The following is an 18,783-nucleotide window of genomic DNA, read 5'->3' as shown; positions in this document are numbered from 1 at the left end:
CGAATCAATTGTGGAGACACCTTTGTAAAGTGCACGATCCACCTAGCCTCAATATTTGTTTATTTGGATCTTTTGTATCAGGCTTAAAAAGTTTTCCCTCACCCCCAACTAACTACTGCGATTAGCTTATGAGGAGAGTCTCAGAACTAATTAAAATTAGGAAGGTAAATGTATTAAGAAAAAAATACAGAAAAGTGAAACAGAACAAATAGTTTTGTGCAACCCCCAGAACCTAGAGAGCACCTCCGTGGTCAGCGATGGGGGTGTTTCTGCCCAGGTCTCTTTGCGGTGCCTGAGATGTATATATCAACATGCGGGCCTCAAACTGAAGATGTTCATTTTAATCCTTTCTCACCCCACACTCAAGTGTGAGCACGTATTTGGCCACAGGTTTTCCTTACAGATTCAGCTGCTGCCCACCAGCCTGAGCCAGGCGGGCATTGCCAGTACCATATGAAATGCACCCACAGGCAGCAAATCCCATCTCTGCTTCATGTCCGTAACATTCCCCTGGGGGCAGCATGTGACTAGCCCCAGGCATCATGGACCCCATGACCCTGCTATGAGAGGCTGTTGGTACTTGGGGTTGGGGGCACCTGCCACACTGACGAGCCCCGAGATTCAGCTCTCCCTGGGGACTCCGTGAGACCCCCCCCCCATCTCCACAGTAGCAGGTTCCAGGGAGAAGCTGGTGACCCCAGGCATTTTTGCAACTGAAAAACAACCAGAAGGGCAGCTTACATGATGGCTGAGAAGTCATCATCCACCAGGATCATGTTGGCGGCCTCTTTGCTGACGTCCGTCCCTGTCTGCCCCATGGCGATCCCAATGTCTGCAGACTTCAGGGCCACTGCGTCGTTCACCCCATCCCCAGTCATGGCCACGATCGCCCCTGACTCCTGCAGAGCCTTTGGAAAGAGCAGGCAATGAAGGACTGCAGCCTGAGGACCACCTCCCAGTGCCCGGCCATGCACACCCTGTGGCCAGCCACAGACACCTCTGTCTGGAGGGCACCCGGAATTCGAATCCCAGCTTCACCCACATTAGCTGTGGGAATTGGGCGAGCCCTTGACCCTCTCGACCTCAGTTTCCCCATCTGCAAGGTATGAGCAACAGTTTCTTCTTCCCAGGGCTGTTGTGAGGCCCAAACTGAGATGACGGATGTGACGGTGCCCAGCACGGTCAGTAAAGGCTCATAAAGGTTATCCAGTCCCAGTAATAAACAGTAATCAACAGTGCGGCCCTGGAAACCATGGGGTACCCGGTAAGTATTACTACCTTCTTTGAGGAGTAACTCACATAGGGATTTACTCTGTAGAGCTAAAAATAACATGAAAGAAGAAAGCCCGTCTCCTAAAAGAGCTCAAGAGCAAACTTTCAGAGCACAGGCGAGAAAACCAAGCACATTTTCTACCTTTTTTTGGTATTCAGAGTCAGAAAAATCACATCAGCTCTTTATTGGGCTCCTGCTGTGTGCCAAGAGATTCATGGGCCTGGCTTTGTTTAATTCTCTACCAACCCTGTGAATCAGCTGACGGCATTAATAGTTCCCCCATTTTACAGATGAGGAAACGGAGGCACGGAGTTGAATAACAGGAATAAAGCCAAAAAGCACCCAGCACTTTGGGAGGCGAAGATAGGCGGATCACCTGAGGTCAGGAGTTTGAGACCAGCCTGGCCAACATGGCGAAACCCTGTCTGTACTAAAAATACAAACATTAGCCGGGTGTGCTGGTGCACACCGCAATCCCAGCTACTTGGGGAGACTGAGGCAGGAGAATCGCTTGACCCTGGGAGGCAGAGGTTGAAGTAAGCCGAGATTGTGCCACTGCACTGCAGCCTAGGTGACAGAGCGAGACTCCGTACCTACAACCCCACCCCCACAAAAAAAAAAGATAGCTTCTGTTTTAGTTTTTCCCTCTACGCTATCCAATTACTGCTCCCAGTTTTCAGTGTATGTAGCAAAGGTCCCCCAGTTCTCCCATCTTCTTTAAAATTATCCCCAGGTTTGGTGGGGCTCGTGTCCGCCCAGCTACAGATGACACTTCCCAGCATCCCCTGCAGCTAAACCTGGGCCCGTGACTGTGTTCTGGCCAACGGGCTGTGAGCGCAAGTGTTGCTGGCAACTTCAGAGCCCACGCGCCCCTGCTCATCCTCCTCCCCTCCCCCTGGCTATGAAAAGGTAACTCCCGGGGCAGCTGCCCTGGACCTAGAGAAGGAAGCCACGGTCGGGCCCTGCACTGTCACCCGACGGACGCATGAGCTCCTTGAGCCACAGTGTCTCTGGCCTGGCCCCAGCAGCGCAGCCTGTGCCCGCCTTGCCCAGCGAACCTTGATGATTTTGAGCTTGTGCTTTGGGCTGGTCCTGAAGAACACGGACACCTGGACACGGAGACGGGGAAGACGAAGAATCAGATTTCAAAGCTGTGACCCAGCCCCACCGCCAGCCAAGCCTCCGGGGACCCACCTTCCCCACGCGGTCGGCCAGCTCGCCCTTCTCCACGCCGTCCACCTCCTCCCCGGACATGGCTTGCAGCTTCCCGTTGCACAGGCCGATGTTTCTTCCTTCAGAAGAACCTGTTCTGAGGGCCTGCTCTGAGGCCCCCGTCCCCACCCCTCACTCCCGGCCCTACCTCGGCCATGGGGAACACCAAGAATAAAACCATGCTGGAGACGGTTTACTGAGGACCTACCATGCTGCACGGCCTCGGTTCTATCCACAGGATTAACTTACACCAAACGCCTCATTATCCCCACTTTAAAGATGGGGAAACAGAAGTGACTTTGCCGAGGACACACAGCTGGTAAGGAGTAACACTGGAACCTGACACGGCTCTGATTCCAAAGCCCGTGAACCTTTTCCCAGCACCAGGCTGAGACCACCCATATAATAGTAACTAGAGGGGCTGGGCGCAGTGGCTCATGCCTGTAATCCCAGCACTTTGTGAGGCCGAGGTGGGCAGATTCCCTGAGTTCAGGAGTTCAAGACCAGCCTGGGCAACACAGTGAAACCCCGTCTCTACTAAAATACAAAAAATTAGCTGGGCGTGGTGGTGGGTGCCTGTAGTTCCAGCTACTCAGGAGGCTGAGGCAGGAGAATTGCTTGAACCCAGGAGGTGGAGGTTGCAGTGAGCCAAGATTGCACCACTGCACTCCAGCCCAGGCAACAGAACAAGACTCCATCTCAAAAAAAAAAAAAAAAAAAGGAACTAGAGGAGAAGGGCTGCTAGCCCTCTACTGATGAAGAGACTGAGGGTCAGAGTGGTTCAATGGTTTGCCAAGGGTACACAGCTAGAGGCAGAAGGCAGACTGAAACTGTACATGGCCATGATGCTGCCTGTGAAGACGGCGGATGAAAAGCCCCTGACACACAGTAGGTCCTCAGTATCCATGAGGACTTCCCTTTTGCAGAACCTGCCAACATTTCAGAAACGAGAACACCTCAGAAACTGGAATGCTGGCACACGAATACTCAGTGTCTTTTCTAAGCCCGTAGGGCTAGGCGTGAGCACTCCTGACCGAGTTTGCTGAGGCTTCCCTTTGGTAGCAGCCCCCCATCGTAAAGGATGGATGGGTCCTTTCGTCCTCACCCCCGACCCTGTCCCAGTTACCTATGGCCAAGGCCGTCTCCAGGGCATCTCCCGTTATCATCTTCACAGACACACCAGACTCGGAGAGAACCTGGACTGCTTCCTTCACGCCAGCTCTCGGGGGGTCGATGATGCCCACAAGACCTAGAAACATCAGCCGCCCCAGCTCGGGCCCAGAAGCCAGGGCCAGCACTGAGGAGAGAGGGGGAGTAAGGAGGGGTCACCGGGGGCTTAGGGGCCATCGTTTTTTGTTGTTTGTTGTTGTTGTTGTTGTTTTTTAAGAGAGTTTTGTTCTTATTGCCCAGGTTGGAGTGCAGTGGTGTAATGTTGGCTCACTGCAGCCTCTGCCTCCTGGGTTCAAACCGTTCTCCTGCCTCAGCCTCTTGAGTAGCTGGGATTACAGGCATGCGCCTCCAGGCCCAGCTAATTTTTGTATTTTTAGTAGAGACAGGATTTCACCATGTTGGCCAGGCTGGTCTCAAACTCCTGACCTCAGGTGATCTGCCCACCTCAGCCTCCCAAAGTGCTGGGATTACAGGTGTGAGGCAACGTGCGCAGCCCTTTGTTAGCCAGCCCCCACCATGGCCCAGATCCTCCTCGGTCTGCAGAGGGCTCAGGCAACAAGTCCCTAGCCTGAAAGGGAGGGCAGAGATGCCTCCAGCGGCTCTCAGGCCTGCACAGGTGCACAACAGATGGAGAAGGAAGCCAGAAACAGCTGCATAGCAGAAAATACCACTGCTGTCTGCTTGATATGCTTTGGCTGTGTCCCCACCCAAATCTCATCTTGAACTGTAGCTCCCATAATTCCCACGTGTTGTGGGAGGGACCCAGTGGGAGATAATTGAATCATGGGGTGGTTTTCCCCACAATGCTCTGTGGTAGTGAATACATCTTACGAGAGCTGATGGTTTTATGAGGGGTTTCCCCTTTGGCTTGGCTCTCATTCTCTCTTGCCGGCTGCCATGTAAGACGTGCCTTTCACCTTCTGCCATGATTGCAAGGCCTCCCCAGCCACGTGGAACTGAGTCCATTCAACCTCTTTTTCTTTGTAAATTACCTAGTCTCAGGTCTGTCTTTATCAGTAGCATGAAAATAGACTAATACACCACTCATGGTATAAGACCCACCCCACTTCCCAACAAAAGTGGCCGCAGAAACCTGTGAGCTGGCCCAGAATGGGACATGTGAGGTGGAGCAGGATGGGACATTTCTAACAGTTCTTGCCCTCATTTGCTCTGTGCTAACTCATCTTGTCATCTCCAGCAGTCTTGGGGCCGCAGTACAGAGGTTAAGAAAAATTGACAGGGGAGCAACCCAGCTGAGGGGACTCTTGCTGTGAACTTGCCCTGGGCCTTGACTCTGTTTCGGTGGCACAGAAGCCAGGGCCAGCTCCTGCCCCTGGGTGATCTGAGAGGGGGTGGGGTAAGAACATCCTTGCCCCCTCACTGACACCAAAGATGGGGCTGGCATGCCTCCTACACAGTCATGACACTGCGCCAATGATGCTGGCGCCCTTCCTCCCCTTTTCCAATGGTCCCCTCCCCTCCCTGAACCTGGGCTTTGCCAAACCAGGAGCATCCCCTGCTTCTAGTGGCCACCTAGTAGCGCTCTATCCCAAGAGGATACTCCTGCCTCCGTGCTCCCCTCACCCCAACTCTCCTTCCCTCTCCGTGGGGTTTGTCATCTTCCCCTGGATGCATGTGGGGTGGGGGGTCACAAAGCCCAAGCCACTCCAGGGGATCTAGCAGGTTGGGGGCCTCTCTAAGTCACTCGGGCACTATCCCAGGCCTGCCAGGCAGCAGGCATCAGTTCACGGTCACCTGCTGAGGAATAACATCCCAGACTAAACACAAGTTGGAAAAACGCACGGGCCTTCTCTAAGGCCAGTTCCCAGGTTGTAGTTTTCCCAGCCACAGGTGGAAGACAAGTCCATTTGTAAACAAAAAAGGACCTGCGTGTGGACTGGGGGAAGACAGGAAAAGGTCTCACTGCTCCTCCGCCACTGACCCGTTCTCATTACGCTCTCTCGCAAGGCCTGGAGCAAGTCCCTGGAACGCGTCATCACGCTCCGCAGCAGACATCCGGGTGAAGGCGCTGGCTGCACTAGGCAGGGCTGTGTCACCTGGGCCGGCTCCTCTGCCCAGTGGGGATTCAGGGCGTGGCCTCACACAGGCACTTAACCTGGTGCCCAGCACACAGGTGGGGCCCAAGTGCCAGGAGCAGATGTAGAGGCCAGTGCCACGTGGGATGTTTACTTACTAACGTGTCCACTCTTAAGTGAGCCGTTTCGTCAGCAGAGGCGTGATGTGACAAGAACAGGGAGCTACTGAATGGCTTGGTCGTATCAACCATGACGAAAGCAGCTGCCACCCACGGGCCAGACTGTCTCCCAATCTCTCCACTGTGCAGGAGGGACGCCACAGCCCCGTCGCTGGTGTCAGCGAGGTGAAAAGGACCTTCTTATACCACCCCCTCTCAGATCACCTGGCTCGCAGAAGCTGGGCGTGGCTTCTCTGCCACCGAAACAGAGTCAAGGCCCAGGGCAAGCTAAGATGGGATTCACCGTCTCTTCCAATCCTCACAACAATCAATGAAGTCACTGCTCTCGTGCCTTCCTTATGCATATGGGGAAACTGAGGCACAGTATTTACCTGTAAGCCTATTGTAGACCCAGCGCTACACAAACCATTTGGGGGGCAAAGTGCCAATGCTTTGGGGAACGCTCCCCTCACTCGGGAAGAGGGGACACGTGCTCGGCGCTGGCTTCACTGTGCCCCAGAAAGCCGCAAGGGTCTCGCCCCGTACACCTCTGAGCAAGCTTGCCAGCAACCTACAAACTCTGTTCCCCGAAGGGGAAAACCAAGGCTCCTGAGCCAGTAAGGCCAACCCAAAGCCTCTCACTTTCCCCCAAGGGAATACCAGTGCTCAGGAGCACTTCTAAACGCTTCCTCTGTAACTGGCCAGGGTGACAAATGACACCAAGGGAAATGTGAGATTTAATGTTCAGCCCATCAGGGATGGCACTGGCTCTGCTGCAGAAAATTGAAAATGGCTAAGGGAAAAAATATGTTCCTTGACTGAAAAGAACTTCGGGTTTTCCTGACAAGAGGCAATGAGCAAAAAGACCTATTGGGAAAATCAATGTTTGGGGTGCAGCCCATTCACCTGCCTTAGGAAACTCAGTAAGGGAGGGTACCCTCTTCTCTGGATTAATGGGAGTCACTAAGGAACTGGGATGAGGTGGGGACCTCTCTGCCTTTCATGTGACCATCAGGTTCCAAGCACACATTATTGCAGTCAGCATGCTGCCTGACTCCTTGGGACGGGTGACCTCCTTGACTAGGGACCCTGCTTGAATGCACTTAAAAGTCAATGTTACATGCAAGCTTAAAGCTCTGGGCCGGGACCACAGGCACTGACCCCGCAGACCGAGCGACCCCATCCTCTTCTCTTCCTGCAGGCAGAATGACCTCTGCTGGGGCGTCAGCGGCAGGGGGATGCCCCCGTTGTTGTACATGGTGCAGTAGCGGATCACCTCTTCCAAGGCCCCTTTCATGAAGTAAATGTCTTCCTGATCCTTAGAAAAGACAAAGGGAAGAAATCCACTATCACTGGAAGCCTTGGTTCATACTGACCATCACCCCACTCTGCACAAGGTTACAAAGACACACACGGGGATCTTTGCAGCGGAGTTATTGATCATGGGCTGGTGCTGTTCACGGGTGCTGGACAGGTTCGCGAAGTTCTAGAATCCATCCATGGAACGTTTTGCAGTCCAGAGAAAGAACAAGGCCAATCTTCAACCTGTACTACCCTTGTTCTTTTTTCAGTTCCCTTGTTATGGTCACTCAGAGAGTCTTGTATGTTTCATGCACGGGAGGTATCATCCCAGCTGGGACTGTGCCTTTGGGGGTGTGATTAACTGGGAATATTTCCATTAGACTGTTGCCCCCCTAGGGCAGCACCAAGTCTATTTTGTACCCACCCCCAGCACTTGGCTTGTAATAGTGAAGCCACATGAGTAGCTGATCATTTTTCCTGTGTTTTTCTTAAGCTCTGTCATGACAAACATGTAGACTATAAACTCCACGGGGGGAGGCCCTGGGTCAGTGAGAGTCACACTGTATCCCTAGCCTCAATACCGGACATACCTGGCTCACGTGGGTGCACAGTGTGAATGTAACACTGTTATAAGATAATATAATATTAATTATATGTTATTAATATGTAATTAACATATTAATATGTTATTAATTAATATAATATTAATGACAGATGTTAATACATTAATTATAGTACATATGTATTGTATTATATTATTTATATGTATTATATTACATTATATTATTTATATGTATATTATATATATAACTAATATATTAACTTATACAATTATATATTACATAATATATATTAAATAATATATGTAATATATGTAATATATATTACATATTATATAATTAATATGTTAATATAACAAGCTTATATTAACCAACACAGGCATCTAAGACATAATATTAAAAGAAAATCTTAGGGTGAAAAAGCAAATTACACACACTATAAATAGTGACCTTGTTTTGAAAATACCATCCAGATGTTGTCGTTTGCATATTTAAAATCTGCAATGCTCCACCCCAGACTTAAAATAGAATTACCTCTGGGTGGGTGGTGGGGAGGGAGGGAAGAAGGGTGGAATGAAAGAAGCTTTCATTTTTATGTCATATTTCTATACTTTTTCAATGAGAATATATTACCATTGCCTTGCAAGGGAAAAGATGGAAAGGTCTAAAAGTTTTTTGAAAATCTATAATCCCTTCTAAGCCCCTGAAATGTACATGTGTCCATCCATGCACAGGAAGGGCCTGGCATGAGCTGGCTGAGCTGCCCACAGCCCTGAGTGGGAGCTGAGCAGTCTGCATGGGCAGACATGATAGATTCTAGAAAGAGTGGGAGGGAAGAGGAGGGGTGGAGAAAACGGTAGAAGGCAACAAAAACTTTAAAAAAATAGCTTTTAAGGAAAATCTGAAAAGCCACAACAAATCTGAAAAGAAAATTTTAAAAATCAGCTGTAATGTCCACCCGGGGTGGCCATAGCTTGGTATGTGTTCCTCTAGCCAGGGACAACACGTGTGCACACGCTGATGCACCACACAGACACGCCTTCCGTACTGAAGGATTTGCTCCCCAGTATGACGGGGAGATGAGCTAAGAAGTATAAAAAACTTAGCACAGGGCTGCAAAGAGAGGACTGGCAAGTTGGCGACTGGTGTTAGCAGCAGGGCCTCAGTCATTGGATTACAGGCTGGTCGATCTCAACATTTGCACCTGCATCAGAATCTGCAGAAAACGAAGGTTACTGGGTCCCACCCCTGGACCATTCGACTCAGGAGGTCTGGCATGGAACCTGAGATTCTGCATTTCTAATAAAGTCTCACGTGATAACAACCGCTACTACTCCAGGGACCCTGCTTTAAGAACTTCTGTTTTAAACAAAAAACCAGAAGCAGACCCAAGAGAATCAAAGGTATGATGGTGATTAAGTTTTTCCATGTATTTGGAACGTCATAGAAGCAGCCAGGAACTTTCAAATTATCCTTGAAGTCTGCATTTTGCTTTATCTCTGGGTGGGGGCCCGGGCAGAAAGAGAGAAGAGGTTGAAGATTGAAAGGTCTCACCTCAGTCTTCAGACTGCATTTCACCGCCATCCACTTCTGCTCTGAACTGAATGGAATCTCTTTTTTTCTTATATATGAATTTTTAATATCACTTAAGTCCATCTAGCATAATAAAATGACACATTTTTAGTGAGTCATCCGAAGCCAATCTCTATACAAAGCTCAGTCCATTTAAATTATTCATTGTTCAAACCACCTCTGGCAGATAAGAAATCCAAGCATTTAGCACACAGAAAAAAGGCCATTTCTCTTGGAATGTCCCACCTAGAAGAAAAAAAAAAGTCTCTTCTCTTGGCTGAAGGGCAGACAAGACGGTCTTTGCAACAGCTTCTATCTGAAATCTGCTTAGAAACAAACCTGCAGTGTTTCTGCCGGGAGGAACGTTTCAGACTTGAAGGTGTAGCAATTTCTCAAAAGGAATCCCCTGAGTCAGTGAGACAACCCTGCGTCCAGAGCATGGGGTCCTTGCCAGCGCCCCTGTCCACAGCCTGGGGTCCTTGCCAGCCTGGCCCTTTGTTGCTCTTTGATGGCTTTTGGATCAGTGATGTGACAACTCAGAATCTTAGTTTCCTGAAGTGTAAACCAGTCATGACCCATGCATCCCACTGTCCCACAGGGGGTGAAAATGGGGTGCAGCAGGGGCACAAAAAACTACTCCTTTTACGTAGAAAGTGCAGATATGCGTACAATACAGTGTATCTGCCGTATTAAATTTCATGGGGAGGGAGTGGGGTGATTAGGGAAGAAATGCCTAAACCATCTCCTTAGTGGGGTTGAATTGTACCCCACGAAAGATATGTTGAAGTCCTAACCTTGGAACCTCTGAATGTGACCTGATTTGGAATAGGGCCTTTGCAGATATCGTCAATTTGAGGCTATTAGGGTTGGCCCTAAGCCAACATGACTGGATATAAGAGGAGGAAGGCCGGGCATGATGGTTCATGCCTGTAATCCCAGGACTTTGGGAGGCTGAGGCGGGTGGTTCACGGGGTGAGGAGATCAAGACCATCCTGACTAACATGGTGAAACCCTGTCTCTACTAAAAATACAAAAAGTTAGCCAGGCGTGGTGGCAGGCACCTGTAGTCCCAGCTACTTGGGAGGCTGAGGCAGGAGAATCGCTTGAACCTGGGAGGCGGAGGTTGCAGTGAGCGGAGATCAAGCCAATGCACTCCAGCCTGGGCAACAGAGCAAGACTCCGTCTCAAATAAATAAAAAAAAAAAAAGAGGAGGAAAAGGCTGCGCAGAGGCATGGCGGGGAGCACCTTGTGACAGAGACAGAGCTTGGTGTGAGAGGCCAAGGCAGGGATGCGTCTGCGACTCAAGGAACGCCCGGGGCTGCCAGTAACACCCAGAAACTGGGAGACGGAGCCTGGTCCTGCTCACACCTTGATTTCAACTTCTGGCCACAGAGCTGTGTTTCAGTGTGTTTTGGTTACTCTAAATCACCAGCCAGTGGTGTTTTATTTCAGTAACCCCAAGACCCTAATCCAGGAGCAATAATGGAAGAAAAGCCGGGAACCACTGGCCTGGCCTCAGTGCCATTTAGAGCAGGTGAGACAGGTAAGAACCACAAAGTGCTTGCCCCATGCCTGTCACACAGGCAGCACTTCCTACATGCCAGCCAGTGTTTGTTCTGTATTCCAAAATCTTAAGCCAGGCCCCAGGAAAGAGGAAAATTATAACACATCAAGGAAATCTCCCAGCCTCTGGGTTCTGGAACCTCTCTCCTCTCTAGGCTGCAGGGACGGCTGGTGGCGGAAGCAAGGTGACACATGGGTGTCATTCCTGCCAGACGGTCAGGCCGGCACCTTCCCTTCTGGGCAGCGAGGAGTTGTTGAATGGGGCAGACTCAGCACTATTTTAAAATGGGAAATGAGCCCCATTCACTATTACAGACATTGCAGAGAGAATTATCTTCTGTGAATGGAAGAAAAATAATACGATGTCATGATTTCTGTTTGTTTTTGAGACGGAGTCTTGCTCTGTCACCCAGGCTGGAGTGCAATGGCACAATCTCGGCTCACTGTAACCTCCGCCTCCTGGGTTCAAGCAATTCTCCTGCCTGAGCCTCCCGAGTAGCTGGAATTACAGGTGCGCACCACCATGCCCAGCTAATTTTTATATTTTTAGTAGAGATGAGGTTTCACCATGTTGGCCTGGCTGGTCTTCAACTCCTGACCTCAGGTGATCCACCCGCCTCGGTCTCCCAAAGTGTTGCGATTACAGGTGTGAGCCACTGTGCCCAATCTTTTTGTTTTTGTTTTTTTTTGAGGCAGGATCTCTGTCATCTAGACTGGAGTGCAGTGGTGTGATCATAGCTCATTACAGCCTCAGAGTCCTGGGCTCAAGGGATCCTCCTGCCTCAGCCTCCTGAGTAGCTGGGACCACAGGCATGCACCACCATGCCCAGCTAATTTTTATATTTTTTGTAGAGATGGGGTTTCGCTATGTTGCCCAGGCTGGTCTCAAACTCTTGGCCTCAAATGATCCTCCTGCCTTAGCCTCTTAAAGTGCTGGGATTTGAGCCACTGCACTCAGCCTGTAATGACTTTCCAATGTTCTTACACTGGGGAAAAGCACCTGATCTACCGTCACGGGGGCTTATGAGAGGGCGACCACCTCTCCCCCGCCCAGCACCAGCTTTGGGAAGGCAGTGGTGTGGGAGGTTGGAGTCTTGCACTGGAGGGAGGGACAGGTAAGCTGATAACAGAAGGCAGTGAAGTGAGCCCTGGTGCTCAGTGATGGGACAGGTAAACTGAAAATACAAGGCAGTGAAGTGAGCCCGGGATGAGGAGAGGTGTCTGCTGGGGTGGAAACTGGAGTGAACTTGAAGAGAAAGTCGGCACTCGCCAGTGAGGACAGGCAGGAGTGGTCAAAGTCCAGGAGGAAGCAGGAAGGGATGGTGAGTGCAGGGGCCAGGCTCGGCGGCAGCGAGGGGTCAGTGCTGGGGGATGAGCACCCTGAGTCGGGCTTTTCCCTTGACCTTGACAGAGAGGGTTCTGATCAGACCCGAGTCAGAGACAAGTCACACAGCAGAAAGCACGGAGCGGGTCGGGGAAAGGAGCTCCCACAGTGTCCAGGGGAGCCCCAGCTCTGGCTGAAGAGGAGGGACCCAGGCCAAGTGGCCATGGAAACAGACGTGGGAGCTGACCGGGGCCACCTTCCTCCTTCCTTTGCTCCCTCCTCTTAACCTCTGCCGGCCCCTCCTTTCCCATGTCCTTTGTCCTCTCTTCTCCTTGCTTTCCTGTCACCTGCATTCCCAGCCCATGTTTTCTGCCTCTCCTTCTTCTAACTTGTCCTCTGAGCACAGAATGCAGCAGGCCCCCATCAGCCCCCACCCATCCCCTCCACACTGCAAGCAGCCACTTGGTACCTGGTGCTGGGTACAGAATGGCCTTGGGCAACCCTGCACAGCCACAGAGCTCAGGGTCTAACACTGAACCCCAGAGTCAATCGAATACATTCCCAGGAACCAGCCCCTCCCAATGGTGCCTCGGTGAGCACAGGGTCGTGTTGGGTGCATAGGGAGTCTCGTTCCACTGTCTGTCGCCTCGACACCTGACCAGGGCCTGAACCACAGGGAAGCTCATAGGATTCTTTTGGAATCGCTGGTGGAGGGATTAGAGACCTGCAGAACTTGCTGAAGTCCCGTGGAATCTCAGAGCTCACCTCTTCCACCACCAACAGATGGCCCAAGGCCAGCTTGGGCCATTTTCTTCCATGATTACCTAACATCCCCAGTCCTGTTAGCTCAGACAGGAACTGACTTTCTACCAATGAATCCAGCCCCGAGCGAAAGAATTCCCCACAGAGACACCCCAGGACCTCCTACCTTCATCGCCAGGGCCATCAATGCACCCTCGGTGGGCTGCCCCATCACGGCGTTCTTTCTGATGACCGCATTGTTGGCAACACAGCCCGCCTAAAAGGGGATTGTCCGGACATCTGTAGTTAGTACTGGGCTCATGAAAAAGTTAGACATTGTGGGCCTGTCCCATTTTTACAGCTGGGGTTGCGGGGACAAGACTTGCTCTTTAAAACAACTCAGCGTCCCGGCTTTTGAAAAGAAACATCGTGACTATTTCTTGGCTGTGCTGAATGTTGGTTCCCATAAAGTTATCATGACGGAACCCAGCAGGGAGGCAGGTGGACGGATGGTGACGAGTGTGGGGTAACGGGGAGCGACCGATAATGGGGATGATGGCATTTCCACTTGGGGTGACAAAGTATTCTAGACAGTGGTGAAGGTTGCACAACTTGTGAACATATTCAAACCACTGAATTGTGCACTTTAACGGGGTGAATTCATGGTAGATGACTTCTACCTCAATTTATAAATAAATATTTAAAAAATGAAAAAGAGACAAGCAAAGAGAGTGGGATTCCCAGCGCTCTTCCTTCCCGGCCTGGTGAGCCTAGACACTCGCATTACTTCTCTGCCCATTTCTTTTCTTTTCTATTATTACTTACTAGTTTTGCATATTTTTGTTTCATTCATTCATTCATTCGAGATGGAGTCTCACTCTATTACCCAGGCTGGAGTGCAGTGGCATGACCTCAGCTCACTGCAACCTCTGCCTCCCTGGTTCAAGGCAATTCTCCTGTCTCAGGCTCCTGAGTAGCTGGGACTACAGGTGTGTGCCACCATGCCCAGCTAATTTTTATATTTTTTAGTAGAGATGGGGTTTCACCACGTGGGCCAGGCTGGTCTTGAACTCCTGACCTCAGGTGATCCACCTGCCTTGGCCTCCCAAAGTGCTGGGATTATAGACATGAGCCACCACGCCTGGTCATATTTTTGATTTTTAATCCGCAAAACCAAGACAGCGTTTGCTGTGATAGTGAAGTGGCCCCTGGAGGCAGGTCCTTTGCAAGTGGCACTCACTGAACTGTACAGAGGAAGAAGGGTGCCTGCTACATGGGGAGGAGTGAGCCCCTGTGAAAGGGTGAGTACAGCTCGGACCGCAGGACTCAGCAACAGGGGAACATCATCACAGGCTCACTAATAACAATAGGGGAAATTCATCACAGGCTCACTTTTTACCATTCATCGGGCACGTCTCTGGGCAGGAGTCTCCTTAGAGCCTTCCCAGTGGGCAGTGATGAGTACAGAGGCTTCTAGCTCTCCTTTTTAAATAATTTTTTTAAAAAATAATAGAAACAGGGTCTCACTACGTTGCTCAGGCTGGTCTCGAACTCCTGGCCTCAAGTGATTCTCCTGCCTTGGCCTCCCAAAGTGCTGGGATGACGGGCATTAACCACTGTGCGCAGCCTAGCTGTCCTCTTACCTCTGATGTCTCCGTCAGTTTTGGGGCCATTTTTTCAGTGCTGTGACAGCCTCACCCCTGGGTGGTCCAGTCATTGTCAAGAACCAGTAGGTTCAATGGCTAAATAGCCATTTTCAGAGAGGAGCCCCAGAAGCCTCAATGTAAATGCCTATTTCCCCCATGGCGCTTTTGACACCTACCTCCACTAACTTTCCCACTGAGACATTGGAAAATTCCTTAATGACTTCCTTGGATGGTAGAAGACACACAGTCCCTTGACCGTCATACCCAACTCCGCTGACCTGCAGGGCGAGGCAGAAGAAAGGGTGTCGCCAAGAGTCAAAAACATGCTCCCCCAGTTGGCCCACAATCTCTGTCCTGGGGATCCATTCCAGGGATATAATCCTAAACGTGGACAGGGCTTTCAGTATGAAGATGTTCTCTGAAAGATTATTGATTAATTGGATACGTCATGGATGGACACAGTACCAGGCATGAGTAAATTGCCGCAAGTTGACTCAGTGGGATACTCTGCAGCCAGTACAAGTGACGGTTAAGAAAACTAAGAACTAGCATAGAAGAGTGCTTCTATTCTAAGAACAGCGCTGGGTAAACGTGTTAGCCTTTGCAGCCCACACCACCTTTGTCGTGGCTACTCAGCTCTGCCGTTGCGGCACACTGAGGCATGAAAGCAGCCATTGGCAATATGTACACAAATGGGTGTGGTGGTACACCAAGGAAACTTTATTTTCAAACAAGCACTGGCCCACGGACCATCATCTGTTCACCCCTTGGTTTGGCCAGTTTTGTAGAAAAAATATCAGGATAGAAAAATTGCACATTCAGAGAGCTTCCAATCGCACCAAGCACACAGAGGACACTGAAAAACACGGGAGGACTTGGGAGGCTGAGGTGGGAGGATCCCTTGAGCCCAGAAGTTAGAGGCTGCAGTGAGCCATGACAGCACCACTGCACTGCAACTTGGGCGACACAGCAAGACCCTGTGTAAAAAAATAAAACAGGCTGGGCGTGGTGGCTCACGCCTGTAATCCCAGCACTCTGGGAGGCCAAGGCGGGCGGATCACCTGAGGTCAGGAGTTTGAGACCAGCCTGGCCAACATATAGTGATACCCCGTCTCTACTAGAAAATACAAAAATAAGCTCGGCATATTAGGGCATGCCTGTAGTCCCAGCTACTTGGGAAGCTGAGGCAGGAGAGTCGCTTGAACCCGAGAAGTGAAGGTTGCAGTGAGCAGAGATCAGCCACTGCATTCCAGCCTGGGTGACAGAGGGAGACTCTGTCTCTCAAAAACAAACAAACAAACCACAAATGGACTAATCACGGTTAGTTTATCGTGGGAGGTATGGAAGATTTTTTCTAGCTTTTAAATTTTGCAATGTGCTTATAATTAATAAGTAACTAAAAAAGGAGGCTCCCTTAAATTGGTCATATCTATTAAAAGGAAGCATGGGATGATTAAAAACAAAATCAGTCATGTTAGCAAGGAGATTATAAGATGACCCCAATTTATTTCTTCCTTATTGTGTTCTAGAAGACATTGTGTGCTTTGTCTAGAAAGGAGACAGCCTGGCTGGGTGCATCTTTAAGGCTTGTAAATTCCTTTGGGACTCACCTCGGCACGAAGCCCATCTGACGTTACAAGCTGGGTCACTGTCATTTCATTGGCAGTCAGAGTCCCCGTCTTATCAGAACAGAGAACGCTGCAGCAACCTGGTACAACAAACATCAGTTTATAGAAAAGAGAAGTTGCCATCCTCAGGCTTGTGAAACCCCCAGGCTGGATTGCCCTGACAGCCAAGCCCCCATTCAATTCCACATGTAAGGATTCCACCAGTTGGAGTTCCTCACCTAAAGTCTCCACGATGGGTAACTTCTTCACGATGACCCGCTTCTTGGCCATCCGCAGCACTCCCAGGACCAGCGTCACCATGACGACGATGGGCAGACCCTCTGGAATGGCCGCCACAGCCAGGCTGGATCGAAAGGTCAAATGAGTCCCCTCTAACACACATTTAAGGAGTGTGTGACTCTCAGCTGGGGCTGGCAATGCTTTTGGCTGGTGAAGCTTGTCTTAGGTGTCCCCAATGTCCTGGTTCTATTCTCCATTCCCAATCCTAAGGTGCACCTGCCTCCTTCTGCAGCACCCACTGTCCTGAGCCCTCCCCTGCAGACCCCGCTCTTGGGAAGGGACCTCTCCTGTCAGTCATCCACACCTTAATGTGAATTAGTCTGTCAGCTGTTTTGCCTCTTTAAAAGTATTTTGCATTTACATTATTCTCATTTATTAGAGAGAAAAGGCTTTGGGTTCCATAAAAGGAATTCCCAAAATCAGACAGTAAGTGGGATTAAGAGTTTTTGGTTCCAAGGGTCCTCGTGAGTCCCTTGAATTTCACTTTTCATGAGTGTAGTGGTGTAGACACTTCCTATGAGGAAGCCAGACAAGGAAGTCCAGGTCAGGGGAGGTGAAGGGCCACAGCGACACACTTGCCTGCTGCGTGGATCTGTTTCGGGGTGTCTGCTCACTTCTTTCTTACCCCTCCAACTCTCCCTGTACGGTGCGACCCCACTCTCTCATAACCAGGGTTGGCTGGATTCGAGGAGAGCGTGTGACCCAAGCTGAGCCGGTGAGATGCTCTCTTGGAAATGAGACTGGGGCTGCGGCACATGGATGCCCCTTCTCTGGGTGTGTCAACAGGTGAGAGCATGTGTAGAGGGGGCTCTTTCTATCCCTTTTGGCTGAGACTCCACAACATCGGGGCTGACTGGCCCCACATTCCACACTCCTGAAGTGGTGGAAAGGTATGATGCCTGGTGCCTGGTGTCCAGTTTGACACAGCCAGGGGTGGGCTGTAGAAAGGGCAAGAGTGTTTGCAAGTGGGCCACTGTTGAAGCTGGGTAGTGGCTACACAGGTGTTCACTTTATCATCCTCTCTGCTTTTGTACATGCTTGAAATTTTCCTTTAAAAAATGTAAAAACAAACATAAAGAAACTATGACAACCCAAATGTCCATCAGTGAACAAATGGATGAGCCAAATGTGGTCTATCTATACAGCAGAATACACTTTAGCCAAAGAAAGGAACAAGGCACTGGCACATGCCACCATGTGGATGAGCCTGGAAAACATGCTGCTGAGTGGAAGAAGCCAGACATAGAAGGCCACTCAGATCATGAGTCCATTCATAAGGGATGTTCAGAATGGGGAAATCTACACAAGAAAGAAAGATGAGCAATTGCTTAGGGCTGGGATGTGGGCATAGGTGGGAATGTAGAGTGATAGCTAAAGGGCACAGGGCTTCTTTTTGAGGCAATAAGAAAATGTTCTAGGCAGGGGGTGGTGGCTCACGCCTGTAATCCCAGCACTTTGGGAGGCCCAGGTGGGCAGATCACCTGAGGTCAGGAGTTTGAGACCAACCTGGACAACGTGGTGAAACCCCATCTCTACTAAAAATACAAAAATTAGCTGGGTGTGGTGGCATGCACCTGTAATCCCAGGTACTCAGGAGGCTGAGGCAGGAGAATTGCTTGAACCTGAGAGGCGGAGGTTGCAGTGAGCCGAGACTGCGCCATTGCGCTCCAGCCTGGTGACAGAGTGAGACTCCATCTCAAAAGAAAAAAGAAAATGTTCTAAGGCCAGGCACAGTAGCTCACACCTATAATACCAGCACTTTGGGAGGATCACACTGGCAGATCATTTGAGCTCAAGAGTTCAAGACCAGCCTGGGCAACATTTTTTTATTTCTACAAAAAAAAAAAAAAATATATATATATATATACATATATATATATATGTATATATAAATTAGCTGGGTGTGGCAGTGTGCACCTATAATCCCAGCTACTGAGGAGGCTGAGGTAGGAGGATCACTTGAGCCTGGGAGGTCAAGGCTGAGGCTGCAGTGGGCCATGATCATGTCACTGTGCTACAGCCTATGTAGCAGAGTGAGACCCTGTCTCAAATAAAATAAAATAAAATGAAATAAAGTAAAATAAAATGGACTGTGGTGATGGCTGTGTATAACTCTGAATACACTAAAAACCATTAAATTGTATGCTTTAAATGGATGAATTATATATGTGAATTATATCTCAATAAAGCTGTTTAAGAAAGAAAAAGGCCGGGTGTGGCGGCTCATGCCTGTAATCCCAGCACTTTGGGAGGCCGAGGCGCCTCGATCACCTGAGGTCGGGAGTTCGACACCAGCCTGGCCAACATGGAGAAACCCC

The 18,783-nt window shown here is 50.1% G+C and overlaps 1 protein-coding gene across 8 annotated transcripts in view; it reads right to left on the bottom strand.

The window, feature by feature from the left end:
• Positions 1 to 18,783, bottom strand: part of ATP2C2 (ATPase secretory pathway Ca2+ transporting 2) — a 100,707-nt gene that overhangs the window by 12,268 nt on the left and 69,656 nt on the right. For all 8 annotated transcript variants that reach the window (XM_034940838.3, XM_034940837.3, XM_063597792.1 and 5 more), the window contains 10 exons: positions 16,405 to 16,529; positions 16,169 to 16,266; positions 14,735 to 14,836; positions 13,100 to 13,189; positions 9,266 to 9,367; positions 7,011 to 7,167; positions 3,612 to 3,782; positions 2,468 to 2,565; positions 2,332 to 2,382; positions 742 to 908 (listed from right to left, as the gene is read on the bottom strand). In XM_034940838.3, the coding sequence (XP_034796729.3) occupies positions 742 to 908; positions 2,332 to 2,382; positions 2,468 to 2,565; positions 3,612 to 3,782; positions 7,011 to 7,167; positions 9,266 to 9,367; positions 13,100 to 13,189; positions 14,735 to 14,836; positions 16,169 to 16,266; positions 16,405 to 16,529 (1,161 nt within the window). The remainder of the gene's footprint in view (positions 1 to 741; positions 909 to 2,331; positions 2,383 to 2,467; positions 2,566 to 3,611; positions 3,783 to 7,010; positions 7,168 to 9,265; positions 9,368 to 13,099; positions 13,190 to 14,734; positions 14,837 to 16,168; positions 16,267 to 16,404; positions 16,530 to 18,783) is intronic.

The sequence above is a fragment of the Pan paniscus genome, chromosome 18 (genome assembly GCF_029289425.2).
Source record: "Pan paniscus chromosome 18, NHGRI_mPanPan1-v2.0_pri, whole genome shotgun sequence".
Taxonomy (NCBI): domain Eukaryota; kingdom Metazoa; phylum Chordata; class Mammalia; order Primates; family Hominidae; genus Pan; species Pan paniscus.
This window is presented reverse-complemented; position numbering and strand designations above follow the sequence as displayed.